Below are 14922 nucleotides of genomic sequence, written 5' to 3'. Positions count from 1 at the left end.
CATTCCAACAGCATCCTCTGCTATTCCCCTTCCCATACAATTCAGTTTCAGAAGCAGGGAGGAGGAAGATGACATTGTTTAGGAAGGGTGCACAGAAAGCCAAAAACGATGAGATAAAGACTGGAAGATACTGTCACTCTATGTGGCAGTTCCTGCTGAAGTGTCCAAAGACCCTCTGATAGAGGATGGACCTTGCAGAGACGGCTGGCAGAGCTCACAGTTATGTGAGTGTACTCAGCTGCTGCCAACTGAAATTTACACAGAAAGAATATATACTATAATGCATTAGCTATGTGGGGTTGGATTCAGGCAGAGTATGGACAGCTATGGGACCTTGTATGAAGGACTACATCATATGAGTGCAAGTCCGAGTGTGTGCAGCATAACTGGATCCGGATCTGGAGATCTGGAAGTAGCTGCGTAACGAGATTTTGTGTTTAAGCTATTGCCGCTGCCAGAAGTTACACCAGGGTCAGCGTCAGGAAGAAAACAATAGAAACTACCAGGTTATTTATCATTACTATAATCAGTTTTCATTTAAATAATGTCAGTGAAAGAGATTTGTTCTGGATAACTTTACTTACTTCAGCAGAAAGCAGAGCCTGTAGAAATTCTGTAGGCTTCAATGAATACAAAAGATTATTTTAAAAACAATTAAATTTTAAAAAATAAGTTTTTGATTATTTTGATTTGTATTGTGGTGCTTCAGCTTTTAGGTTTAAAAGTTTTTCTCTGTAGCTGTGAGGATTAGAATCTTACTTTCATTTTTCACATAATCAAGTGATTTGAGGAGCTGGGGCTTTAAGAAAAATACCAAATATTGCAAGTCTCGTGATAAAATCATGAGGGTTGGCGACGCAGCAGATGATACTAGTCCAAAATTAAAATAGCCCTGTTCTTGACAAGTTTACCTTTAAAACACTGGAGTGGACATCTGAAAGATTATGTTTAGCGTTAAAGCATTCTGTTTGGTAGAAGCAATTCACTTGGCCACTGGCTGCCCGAGGTTGGCTGGTAGACTTATTCATCCAGCTGTTTGTCACGTGCATCACTGGACAAAGAGGGATATAGATCCCAGGTGGAGCTCCTGGACTGGTCCAAATAGCACTGGTGAAGCAGGAGTAAGTGCTCACCAAACCAAGGTTAGTATCAGGGGGAGCCTTCTACCCTGCATAAACGACCCCTAAATATTTTTAATTTACTGACATTAATATTATTTAAGTGCTCAATATGAGACAGTCCTTGCTCTAGGGTTGTACTCAGGCAACAGTTTAGATGTATAATAACTCACATGATGGCTGATATTGTGTACTATTGCTCATAGTATTTATTTGATGTTTTAAAAACTTTTCCTTTAATAGTATTTAGCATATATCTCAGGGTGTCATCCATCTGTCTATCACAAACAGCAAGCAAAGAAGTTGTTCACTATCTCAGTAAATCTCTCTCCATTCTGCCACTAGTTTACCTCAAAATATTCTCAAGTAGCTCCACAATAAGTGACTTTAGCAAATAATGTATGCACAAGCTTAACTTTATGTACTTTGAGTTGCCCCATTCAGTATTTTTTCAGTTCTTGTATAGCTCTTTATACATCAGTATGAAGCAGGTGTAAAGCACTGCCAACTCAGAAAGGGGGAGCATTTTGCACTCACTTTGCTCTTGTGTAAATGACTCCCCAAAGTGCAGGGTAACAGTGTGGGTATATGTCTACTCTGCAACCAGGAGGTGCAATTGCAGCACCAGTAGGCATACTGGAGCTAGCTTTGATCAAGCTAGCTTGCTAAAAATAGTGTAGCTGCAGCAGCACAGGCATCAGAATGGGAACATAAGTACGTACTCCTGAGACCGTAAGTATGTACTTGAGCAGCTAGCTTGTTACATGCCTAGATTCTGGATAATCCCTGCATGGATGTGCAAGAGGGGAAATGTTACTTTACCCCTTATGCTTCTGGCATGGACTGGTCAGAATCCTGTTGAGGATTACAGGCTCTTGATTCTTTTTAGCATACTTCTCAATCTGCTAGGATCCAAATTTAGATGTAGTGTGTGATAGAAACCTGAAATGGGAGACAGACAACAGATAGTCACACAGACAGTTGAAAATGACTTTGTAAAGTAATCTCTCTGTCCTGATCCTTTATTACTGAGATAAATAATTTTCAAGAATAAAAGTGAGGGGCTGCCAGATTGTGTGGAATAGAAGTAACTTTGGGACTAAAATGGGTGATGTCTCTGGAAATGAGGAACAATTCAGAGTTAAATCTCTTAGCATCCCTACAGACACTAATCCTGATGGGGTTTGCTCTGTCATGGCCTAATCCTGTACTCACTGAAGTCACTGGAATGATTCCAATTGACTTCACTGATGGCTGGATCAGGCCCTCATGCCAGGGTAAACCCAGAGTAACTCCGCTGACTTCAAGTTAGTAACTCTGGATTTACACTGTGTAATCAAGGGAAGTATGTAGCTACACGAAGTACAGATTTACAAATGTGGGTTTAAATTATCCCTATCATCGCATGGTAGGTACACCTCATCACAGGATTGCGGGGAGTTATTCAAGCGGATATTTGACGGCTCAAGTGGCCTGGGTCTATGTTGCGGCCCTGAAGCTCAGGGCAGTATTGCCCAATGGCCAGAATTAGTAAGGCTGTCTTTCTGTGGCAAAGTTCACCCCTCTGGGCATCAGCTGCCCCTGATGGCAGGACACCCAGGGTAGGGAGACCCGGGCCCACCCTTCTCCACTGGGTCCTAACCCACAGTCCTAGGGAACCGGCACTTCTATAATCAGTCTTGATCATCCATTAATACAGTTCTGTTCCGTGGGCCTCCTGGCTTCTGCTGTCTCTCCGCCACTTTGGCAGGGGAGTCTGTTGGAGTCTCAACCCAACTGGCTTCTGTGTCCTAGAGCTCTGGCAGCCTCCTAGCTGGAGCCTGCAACACACATCTGCTCTCGTCAGTGGTCAGACGAGACTCAGCTGAACTACTCCCTTTTATACTCTGGTTCTAGTTAGAGCATGCCCAGCAGAGGTGAGGGAGTGTGGTTGCCTTAGCCCACAGCTTGTGGGTAAGTCCTACTGGACCAGTGTGGGATAGGTACACCCCGTCATACCTACTGAATGGTATTTTTACAAAAATGTTCTTTTCTCATATTCCAGGGTATATTTCCCTTAATCCTTTTCACAGGTCATGGCAAAGCAAGAGCAGCCTGGTCTTTTGATCGTTGAAATAGGAGGTGTATGTGGTGTGCTGGAAGGGCATGTGGAGCTCTTGAAGAAACACTTTCACCTTATCACCATGAAGGAATTTCTTAAAAAGAAAGAAAGATTGAGTGAAAAAATCAGATCTGTTCTCATATATGAGTGCAGACCAGTCATTGACCGGGAGCTCCTCCAGAGCCTACCTCACTTAAAGGTGATCGCAAACTCGGGGGTAGGAGTGGATCACCTGGACTTAAAATTGATTTCGAGCTTTGGAGTTAAAGTGACCAATACTCCACATGCTGTTTCTGACTCCACAGCAGACATTGGGATGGCCTTGATGCTGGCATCTGCCAGAAGGCTAGTGGAAGGTAACTTTTTAAATTCCTTTGCTGATATTTCTGTAAGTCATGTCAGCTACATTTCTGGCATATTTTATTTTTATTCTGTCACAGATTATCTAGTTGAAATAATGTTTAAGAATCTTTACAGGAGGAAAAGCTGCAAAGATTCAGTTTTTCAAGTGGTCCTGCTTTTTTCTACATTGTTTCTAATATGCTGAGCCCAATCCAGCTTCCACCGAAGGCAATGGCAACAGAATTAAGGCTTCTGTCTAAATTAGGTGCTTAAAACTGCCTATGATTTGATTTATGTACAGTACAAGGGTTACTGTTTGGACTAGAATTTGCACTCTAATTCTCCACTGCCTGCCCCTTATGTAATTATTTACAACTATTCAAAGTGCAAGCAAATTAAAATTCTTCTCTCATTAATACCCTCTTTGCATCAATGTAGAAGACTACACAAGGGTGCAAGGCCATGGACATCAGGCCTTGGGTCTCCATCACCAGAGAAGATGATTTGCTATGAAATCCACTGAATAACTTTGCTTTGCTACAGCAAAGAACTCAAATTAATAAACCCTGTTCCCAGAATAATGTTAGAATTGCTGATGATGCTAACTGTGTTGCCTTCGTTAGCTTGTGCTCTAAAGAGGCAACTTCTTTTGGCACAGTGCATAGCTGAAGCAGCAAGCTGTGCCCTACTGGAGGGGAGAGTGCCTGTGGAGGCTGAAAGGAAGGAATCCCACAGAAACACAGCAGTTCTCCCATACCCTGGGCACTGTCCCACTCTTCCCTCATCCCACCTTGTCCCAAGTCCCCATCACAACAGTTTGCAGAGAGTCCCTGTTGAGCTGGCCTCTGCAATGCATGAAATTCTGTCCTGTTACCTAATCTCCTAATCTGTATCAAAATCGCACATCACCCGTCCTGTAAAAGAACTACATTACTTCAGCTCTGTCTTGGTACCTCCGTGAGGAGAATAGTGATAGAAAATCAAGGTTTGTCTAATGGAAAATGTCTGAACTGGCAGGGAAAGAGAAGTTATTTTCAAGCTTCAAAGAGGATATTACAAACAGGGAAGAATTCATCCACCAAGAATCCATTTCTCACTCAGCATTTTTTATTCTTAGGTTGTCAGATTGCAGTTTCTCCACAGACTGAGCATTTTGCTGCTGACTGGCTTGGAGATGAAGTCACTGGGGCTACTCTCGGTATCATCGGCATGGGCAGCATTGGGTATAAGGTGGCCAAGAGGGCCAAAGCTTTTGAAATGAAAATTCTGTACCACAACAGGAACCAGAGGTGAAAGTGCATCTGATGCTAACTTGAGCAGATTATATCTTTGATAGTTTTAAAAGTTATACGTAGATCTCTTTGTTACAAAATCTGCCCAAAGAACCTCTTTCCCAGTTTATGCCAAACCCTCCTTGCTTCATTCCACTGAGAATTCCCTTCATTCTCAGGGGTCAGAATTTTCAAATTTGGCTGCCACAAGTTAGGTGCCTAAATCCATATTTCGATACTTAGACTCATAGACTCATAGGTCAGAAGGGACCAATATGATCATCTAGTCTGACCTCCTGCACAAGGCAGGCCACAGAACCCCACCCATCCAATTTTATAACAACCCCTAACCCAGGACTGAGTTATTGAAATCCTCAAAATTGGTTTGAAGACTTCAAGCTGCAGAGAATCCACCAGCAAGCGACCCGTGCCCCACGCTACAGGGGAAGGCGAAAAACCTCCAGGGCCCCTGCCAATCCGCCCTGGAGGAAAATTCCTTCCCGACCCCAAATATGGCGATCAGCTAAACCCTGAGCATGTGGGCAAGACTCACCAGCCAGCACCCAAGAAGGAATTCTCTGCAGTAACTCAGTTCCCATCCCATCCAACATCTCCCCGCAGACCATAGAGCAGACCTATCTGGTGGTAATCCAAGATCAATTACCCAAATTAACGATCCTATCATAACATCCCCTCCATATACTTATCAAGCTTTGTCTTAAAGCCAGAAAAGTCTTTTGCCCCTACTACTTCCCTCGGAAGGCTGTTCCAGAACTTCACTCCCCTAATGGTTAGAAACCTTCGTCTAATTTCAAGTCTAAACTTCCTAATATCCAGTTTATACCCATTCGTCCTCGTGCCTACATTAGTACTAAACTTAAATAATTCCTCTCCCTCCCTAACGTTAACCCCCCTGATATATTTATATAGAGCAAGCATATCCCCCCGCAGCCTTCTTTTGGCCAGGCTAAACAAGCCAAGCTCTTTGAGTCTCCTTTCATAAGGCAGTTTTTTCCATTCCTCGGATCATCCTAGTAGCCCGTCTCTGAACCTGTTCCAGTTTGAATTCATCCTTCCTGAACATGGGACACCAGAACTGCACACAGTATTCCAGATGGGGTCTCACCAATGCCTTATATAACGGTACTAACACCTCCTTATCCTTGCTGGAAATACTCCGCCTGATGCATCCCAAAATCGCATTTGCTTTTTTAACAACCGTATCACATTGGCGACTCATAGTCATCCTGCTATCAACCAATACCCCAAGGTCCTTCTCCTCCTCTGTCGCTTCCAACTGATGAGCCCCCAACGTATACCTAAAATTCTTATTATTAATTCCTAAGTGCAGACCTTGCACTTTTCACTATTGTATTTCATCCTATTTCTATTACTCCAGTTTACAAGGTGGTTCAGATCTTCCTGAATAGTATCCCTGTCCTTCTCCGTGTTAGCAATACCCCCCAGCTTTGTGTCATCCGCAAACTTTATTAGCACATTCCTGCTCTTTGTGCCAAGGTCAGTAATAAAAAGGTTAAATAAGATCGGTACTTAAATGAGCACTCTGATTTTCAAACATCCTAAGCAACCACAGTTCCCATTGATTTCAGAGGGAGCTGTGAGTAGTCAGCACTTTTGAAAATCAGGTCACTTATTTATTTACATGCTTAAATATGAATTTAAGTGCCTAACTTTTGGCAGCCAAGTTTGAAAATTTTGGCCAAGAACAATGGAACAGGTTAGTATCATATATTCAGCATGATTTTTAAGCACTATTTAAATATATGTAGCAGGAGAAAAAGGGTCAGCAATACATAGCTCCTTTACAAAGTGGGTTCCCTTCACCTCCACCCCCACCCATTCTGGTGGGGGTTGCCCCAATTTTGTTAAAAGAAATGCAAACTTCCTTCCTGTTTTTTATGGATAAATAAACTTCCATTGTTACTCCCATGTTGCAGCAGCAGAAAGTGGATTTAATAAGCAAAATGCATGTTAAAACCAGGAAATGTGATATAAAAGGTGACATTGAAATTCTTTGAGGTACAGCAGTCTTCAGCTCCAAAGGCTAATGTTCTTGTCTGCAGTGACCTCTCAAATTGTCTCCGTTCAGTGTCTGTTTTACCACCTGTAATGAATCCTAGACCATAAAAAGACCTCGCGGTTGAACTGCACACAGGCAGCATCAGAAAGAACTGAAGAGTTTCAGCTCCATGAACACAGCACTCCCTTTTCAGCTAAAGGAGAATCTTCTCTAGCAGCTGTAGAGTTTAAATTTTCTAACCAGCCACTAGAATCATAGAAACGTAGGTCTTGAAGGGACCTCAAGGGATCATCCAGTATTCTAGTCCAGCCTCCTGCACTAAAGCAGGATCAAGTATACGTAGAGAGTGATAATCCTGTCTATTTGTAAACTTCTGACTTTCCATTCAGAGAAGGCAGTGGCAATACACATGATAGCCAGTATATATTGCATATCACTTTTATACCCTGCAGCTATTTCCAATCTGTGCGCCAAATCCTGAACTCCTTACTCAGCGTGTACTTACACAGGCAAAATTCCCATTAACATGGATCACATAGAAAATGAGTAAGGAGCTCATTTTTTTTGCCTTATGGCTGGGTAACAAGAAAGAAAACGATTGATGGTCATAGCATAGTTCAAATAATTCTTGATGTTAAAATATAGAAATTAAAAGCATGTTTATTTGTATGTCACTTAATTGAGTTTTGAGCACACTTTAACATGGTAAGTTCTTATAGCACCACTGAACAATTCTAAGAAATGGCTCATCTGCTATCCTCTCACATGGCATTATACACTCTCCCTCAAGAGGCCACGTAAGTACCCATGAGAACATGTTCATGAACTATGCATATTTTCCACTAACAAACACAGAAGAGGTCACTGAGATGCTTCTATTCCTGTTTTTTCACTGAAATTCTATTAGGAAATAAGTATATTCAATAAAGTAACATGCTTAGTATTGCTCTCAATGAAATGTCATTGGTTTTTGTTCCTCCCTCAACACCCTTAGGATTAACGTATTCACCTCTCTCACTCCCCCTCCCTACCGGAGTCCTCACTGAAGGCCAATCCAAATAGGATTGTAGGAGTCACCCAGTTCTTTCTATGCCACTGTCCCTATGTTATATTTCTGTAACAGCAGAGACATTGGTTCATAGAAACTATGCACTCTTTCCATCCTCCATGGGGGTGGAGTAGTAGCAGCAGCAACAAGTGGTTTTCTTTTTTACCAATAAAAGATAATACTGGTTCTTTTTGCCTCAGAAAAGAAGAGGAGGAACAGGCTGTTGGTGCCCGCTACTGTGAAAAGATGGAAGATTTGCTCCAGCAATCTGACTTTGTGATACTGGTCGTGAACCTGACACCTCAGACACACAAATTGATTGGGAAAAGGGAGTTAGAGCTGATGAAACCCACTGCTACTCTCATTAACATCAGCAGAGGTAGGGTGTTATGGAAGCACTGGTTGCAGTTTTATAGTAAAGGTGGAGTTGAATGTTGTCTGTTTGCATCAAGAAGCACTCTCAGCCAAGGTCTGTGACTCCTCCATGTTTTGTTCAGTATACAGGATAGCTGGTACTTAACTAATAATGAATAATGAATTATAGACCAATTTCTGATTAGTGCTGAACATCCACAGCTCCCCTTGACCTCTTATCACAAGGTTGGCTGTCTCCTGAGCACTCCTTCATGGCGAGAGGCCACCCGCAATATCCTGCTTCTGTCTCCTGCCCTTCAGGTTCCCTGAAGGACTCCACACAGGCTTCTCTCTGAGTTACCATCACCCCTGCCTGGCGTCAGTTTAATCATACAAATAGTGTGTATGGAACCTTAGGGTCCCATATACAGTCCATCACCATACAAGAGTCCATACTTAGCTTTGGTGTCTTTTCTAACAGCCAGAGCTCTCTTCTGTCCCAGTATGCTCTCACAACCCATCCTCCACCTCTTCCTAGCTAGAGCTCAGCCTTCTGTCACTGGCCTTTAGGCCAAAACCCCATCCTGGTTTCCTCACAAGAGCTTCCAGCTCCCTGGCTTCTAGCTCCCAAACTTCCATAGTGTTAGAGTTTTTTCTCCTGCTGCAACCTTTCTCACTCTCTCCACTTTCCTGAACTTTCCCCCTTTGCAGCTTCCTTCTGCCCTTTATAAAAGACTGAGCTCAAGGGCACCGGAACCTTTGTAAAGTGCTCCCTGTCTCTCCATGGCTGGCTGCTACAGGGATAAGCCAGGAGCCCTTTCTTGTGGCTGAGCCTCTGGTGGGCAAACAGTGTAATTGCAGCATCTCACCAGCAGAATCTATTATTTTGAGGAGGGAAAAATCTGTGGGGGACATAAATTCTGTGCTTATGTTTCTTTTGTCAAAAAGTGGGGGTCCTGGCCCTCCAGGTTAAAAGTGGAGGGCCATGGTCTCTTCACTCCCCCAGTTCCAGTGACTCAGCTGTCCGCCATCAGGCCCCATCAAGGCTGTCAATGTGGCAGAGATGGGCTACAGCATTTTTTTTTAGTAATCAGGATTAGCTAGCCTCAGGCCTCCAGGGGCAACCCATGCTGTTGTGCCTCTCAACTAGAGTTGCCAATTTTGGTTGGACGTATTCCTGGAGGTTTCAGCACAGGACATAATCTTTTATTAAAGATTAATTTTTAATTCCTGGAGACTCCAGGACAATCCTGGAAGATTGGCAACCCTACTCTCAACAGGAGTTGTCAGGGGCTCAGTGAGCATCCAGCACCTCTGATTTTAACTCAGGGTTATTTCATCTAAGGAAAAATGTACAAATATCTTTAGGATGAACTGAATGCCAGGGCAGCTCACTGCCCACTGAGAATGTTATCTAGTACAGTTAAATTTCTGTACTAAATTGTGTCATTATAATTTGTATTACAGTAACATGTAGCACCCTAACTGAGGCTGGAGCCCCTTTGGCATCACACAAATTCATAAGACAGTGACCCCTTCGCTGTCGTGGCTTCTGTGCAAGAGCCACAGGGAAAGGGGACTGTGGGATGCAGAGAAGAAAACCCAGAGAGTTTAGACTGGGTCAGGGAAAGGTGCCTTCAGCACCTTTGGTTGGGGCAATTGGGGAGATGCAAAGTGTGGAAGATGCCATGTGTGGAGAACTCTGATTCTCTTACAGAGGCTTAGCCCCATGCACATGAGCTCCCTGTGCCACTCCGTGGCAAAAGGGCTAATGTGATCCTAGAGAGAGAAACAGGGGAAGCTCCAGGAGGAGTAGAGAGGTTACTTTATCTCTGTATTGACACAACCACTGCTGGAATACTGTGTCCAGTTCTAGTATCAACAATTCAAGAAGGAAGTTGATAAATTGGAGAGGTTTCAGAGAAGAGCCACGAAAATGATTAAAGGATTAGAAAACGTGCCTTATAGTGATAGACTCAAGTAGCTCAAACTGTTTACCTTAACAAAGAGAAGGTTCAGGGGTGGCTTGATTACGTCTATAAATACCTACATGGGGAAAAATATTTAATAATGGGCTCTTTAACCTAGCAGAGAAAGGAATGGCTGGAAGTGAAACTAGACAAATTCATACTTGGAAATAAGGTGAACAATTTTATTGATGAGGGTAATTAACCAATGAAACAACTTACCAAGGGTTGTGGTGGCAATTCTTAAATCACGATTGGATGTTTTTCTAAAAGATCCACTCTATTTCAAACAGGAATTAATTCAGGGAAGTGCTACCGCCTGTGTTATGTGGGAGGTCAGACCAGATGATCCCAGTGGTCCCTTCTGGTCTTCAAAGCTATATAAATCTATAAGAGACAGTTCCTGTGCCAAAGAGATTTCAGTCTCAATAGACAACTAGGTAAAGGAGTGAAGAAGATATAGAGGCACAGAGAGGTAAAGTGACTCACCTAAGATCACAGAGCAGGTCAATGGCATAACCAGGAATAGAACCAAGTCTCCCGAATCCCAATCCAGTGCTCTGTCCCCTGGACCATGCTGTCTTGCTAATAAAAAAAATTCATTCTTTGCTTTCTTTGATTAGCCATTACAAGAAGGCAGTCTTGTTTTTATAATGAGATATAAGTCCATAGTATTTTAAATTAATTATGAGACCTTTCCTCTCAGTAAAAGATATTGAATTTACCTGGAGATTAGTTTTCTTCTGTACCTTATCTGGATATGCCAATAAGATACTATCATTTTAATGCAGGTGCCGTAGTTGATCATGATGCATTGGTGGAAGCTCTCCAAAATGGGATTATTAAGGCTGCAGCTTTGGATGTGACATACCCTGAACCTCTGCCAAGGTAGAAAACTGTTTTCTATTTATCAGAAATTGTTTGCATTACAAATTAATACTGGAAAGCATTCTTAAATACTTCAGCATTCCTTCAGAATTCTGGGAATATGTTAGACACAATCTTCAAATCCAAATCACATTTTACATAGGTGTTTGCATATTTTTGTGAGAGAGATGTGTTCTGGTTTACTGGGTACAAGACTAGGTGCCAGGAACTCCTGAGTTCTAATCCTGGTTCTTTTCCTGATTCTCTCAGGGGCCATGGGCCAGTTGCTTATGTCCAAATTTTTAAAGTCTGTGTGCATGTGCATTAGAAAGAGCAAAAATACGCTTACAATGGCAATATCTGTCATCTACAAATTCCTGTAAGTGGCTTGAGGTCAAATCTTCAGGCTGTTATGCGCAAGCAACTGACAAACTAGCCCCTTATTCTCATGTATTGCAGCTCTGTAGCAGGCTGACTGACATGAAGACCCATGCAGGAGAAGTGGTGGGCAAATTTGCTCCCCACTGCTCTGTGCAACCCTCTGTGCATCATGGTACCCCTTCCTCACTTGCAAGACTTTGCCAGAGTTACTGCTGCCCTAGGACTTGACCCTTTTATGTTAGAGTGAACATGGCGGTAGCAATGTAAAATTCACCTCTAATTATTCTATCCTTTCTTTTTCTTGCAGAGATCATCCATTATTAAAATTAAAGAACATTATCATAACTCCACACATTGGAACTGCTACAGTCCAAGCCACCCGTATGATGACAGAAGAAGCAGTAGCAAATATACAGGCTGTTCTCAATGGTCTCCCCATTCCCAGTGAAGTGATCCCTCAGTGACATGTCAGAGAACATAAATACACAGTGGCATGTCTGTGAAAGGACTTTATTCTACTGAATCATACAGTAATTTTGCAGTGCAATGGTTAATAATGACAAGTGAACATGTTCCTACACCGCTGTCACATTTATGCTGCCACATAGTGGCTATATTGTATAATTGCACTCCAATCATGTGATCATTTGACTAATAAAGTCAGTTGTTCAAAGGCTCTTAGCTGAGCAGTTACAGATAACTCTCTGCTTTCAATCTACTCTTTCACCAAATACACACTACATACTTATCCTAACACTTACTACATCCTGATGCAGGGGAGGCGGGCACACTAGCTGCTCCTTATGATCTTCAGAACAACATAAGAAAATCAGAAGTAATATTGACCAAAGGAGGATTTTTATATTTTTAATTATATCAATGTAAAATTCAACACTAGGTATGATCATTAAAAGGAAATATAGTTATTGAGGATTTAATGAGATGCTCTTGGGCATTGTGATGGGTTGGACCCCACCCCCTCCGGGATGCCACCTGATATACTAGGATTTCACTAGCTCCACTAGCCTGTTTTGCTGAATAGGCTCTCTGGTCTATGGCAGCGCACGCGTGCACACACACACTAAACTGCAGACACAGACTGAAGTCAGCTCTATGTGAAAGTGTCATAAACAGATAGTTAAGGGTTAATGTCTCTTTTACCTGTAAAAGGTTAAGAAGCTCAGTAAACCTGGCTGACACCTGACCAGAGGACCAATAGGAGGACAAGATACTTTCAAATCTTAGTGGAGGGAAGTCTTTTGTTTGTGCTCTTTGTTTTTGGGTGTTGTTCGCTCTTGGGACTAAGAGGGACCAGACATCAGTCCAGGCTCTCCAAATCTTTCTGAATCAGTCTCTCATGTTTCAAAATTGTAAGTAATAGCCAGGCAAGGCGGGTTAGTCTTATTTTTGTTTTCTCAACTTGTAAATGTTCCTTTTTCACTGAGAGGATTTTACCTCTGCTTGCTGTAACTTTGAACCTAAGGCTAGAGGGGGTTCCTCTGGGCTATATGAATCTGATTTCCCTGTAAAGTATTTTCCATCTTGATTTTACAGAGATGATTTTTTACTTTTCTTTCTTTAATTAAAAGCTTTCTTTTTAAGAGCCTGATTGATTTTTCCTTGTTTTAAGATCCAAGGGGATGGGATCTGGACTCACCAGGGATTGGTGGAGGGGAAAGGAGTGGGGGATGGTTAATTTCTCCGTGTTTTAAGATCCAAGGGGTTTGGATCTGTGTTCACCAGGGAATTGGTGAAGCCTCTCAAGGCTGCCCAGGTAGGGGAAGGTTTTGGGGGAGGACAAAAAGTGATCCAGACACTGAAATTTCTGGATGGTGGCAGAGTTACCAGATCTAAGCTAGTAATTAAGCTTAGAAGTGTCCATGCAGGTCCCCACATTTGTACCCTAAAGTTCAGAGTGGGGAAGGAACTTTGACAGAGAGGATTCACCCAGCACTCACGTGCACACTCCCTTTGGAGAATAAACCCAAAATAATATAATCTTGTGCTGAATAGAAAGATCTGCACAGCGCAAGCTCATAAAAATTTGCCCTCTTCCTCAATGTGAAGCGAGATATACATAGCTTCTTGCCCTCCGCCCCAGATATGAATTGCACAAACTGGGTTAGGTTATAAACAATAAATAAGTTTATTAACTACAAAAGGTAAATTTTAAGTTATAGCAAACAGAACAAAGCAGATTACTGAACAAATAAAACAAAACACGCAAGCTAGGCTTAATTCACTAAAGAAACAGGTTACAAAAGGTAATCTCTCACCCTAAATGTTATTTTAGGAAGAAAGCAGAGTTTCTGTAGCTTAAAGTTCCAGCTATTTCTCTTTACAGACTAGACTCTGTCTCAGCCTGGACTCAGACCTTGCCTTCTCCTCAGCTTAGTTCCTTTGTCCCTTCAAGTATTTTCAGCAGTCTTTCTTCTTGGGTGGGAAGGGAAACTTCTGTTTGCCTTACTCCTCAGCCTTAAATAAGCTTTACATAAGGCAGGAATCTTGTTTCTCAGTCTTGACCTCCCCCTCCTTTTAGTGGAAAATGACTACAAGTCCAAGATGGTGTTTAGTACCAGGTGTCAGGACCACCTGATCTAGTAGCGTCACAGCTACGTCCCAGGATGCCTCTCAGGAAGGAGAGAGATAAATATTTTTTAAGTCTTATTGTTTCTTCCTAATGGCCCATCAGAGCTGATGGCCTGTTGTCTGGTATGCGTCTCCCAAATACACACACAGTTGTAATTGTTGCATAGTCAATATTCTTAACCTTAGATACAGAACTTATACATACATACAAATTGGAAAATCACATTCAGTAAATTATAACCTTTCCAATGATACCATACAAGACCCATCTTGCATAAAATATATCTGTTATGCAATATCCATATCATAAGCATATTTCCATAGACATCACAGGCATGTCAAGGATGGATTGAGCATGAATTCTCTACAGAAATTTGACTTCAGTCCAAAATACTTTTGAGCCAGCACAGCAGCATTGCATCTTGATATCAAGACACCAACAAGGCTGACTCCTTCATGTTGATTCTTGATCTGAAATTTCACACCATATTTTATTTCATCCTGAGAACTTTGCATTCTCAACATTGGTAAACCAAAGCAGATCCAATAATTCAAATATTATGTTCTATTTTTCTAAGGGGTCTCAAATGTGAGAGTGTTCTCACAGCAGCTTGTACACAAAAAAGGGTCCTTTTATCTTGAAAGAGCCAAGAAACAAAACTATATCTACCACTGAAATCACATGGGTGCAGCCACAGCGTGAAGTAAAAATCTACTTGAGCACTGAGTCCAGCCCAAAGTCCAACTCCTTCTTAGAATCCATTTCCTGAGTAGGAACAAAGAACACGTGCAGAGAAGGCAAGAAATGTCTTATTGCCTCCGTGTGCTTAGTAAAGCCAGGAG

At 42.2% G+C, this 14922-nt stretch overlaps 1 protein-coding gene across 4 annotated transcripts; it reads left to right on the top strand.

The window, feature by feature from the left end:
* Nucleotides 1-359: 359 nt before the first annotated feature.
* On the top strand, nt 360-13093 carry LOC127045600 (probable 2-ketogluconate reductase). Of its 4 annotated transcripts, none has more exons than XM_050941845.1 (6): nt 360-1142; nt 3191-3575; nt 4679-4850; nt 8122-8300; nt 11034-11130; nt 11798-13093. In XM_050941845.1, exons 1-6 carry the CDS (start codon nt 945-947, stop codon nt 11952-11954), a joined length of 1188 nt encoding a protein of 395 aa, XP_050797802.1. In that variant the 5' UTR covers nt 360-944; the 3' UTR covers nt 11955-13093. The 4 variants fall into 4 exon arrangements, with proteins under 4 accessions (XP_050797802.1, XP_050797805.1, XP_050797804.1 ...); XM_050941848.1 differs by having other exon boundaries at nt 362-506; XM_050941847.1 differs by having other exon boundaries at nt 362-506; nt 3163-3575.
* The last annotated feature ends 1829 nt before the right edge of the window (nt 13094-14922 follow it).

Source organism: Gopherus flavomarginatus, chromosome 2, assembly GCF_025201925.1.
Source record: "Gopherus flavomarginatus isolate rGopFla2 chromosome 2, rGopFla2.mat.asm, whole genome shotgun sequence".
Classification (NCBI taxonomy): Eukaryota; Metazoa; Chordata; order Testudines; family Testudinidae; genus Gopherus; species Gopherus flavomarginatus.
Note: the sequence above shows the minus strand (reverse complement) of the source record. Positions and strands in the feature narration are given on the sequence as shown.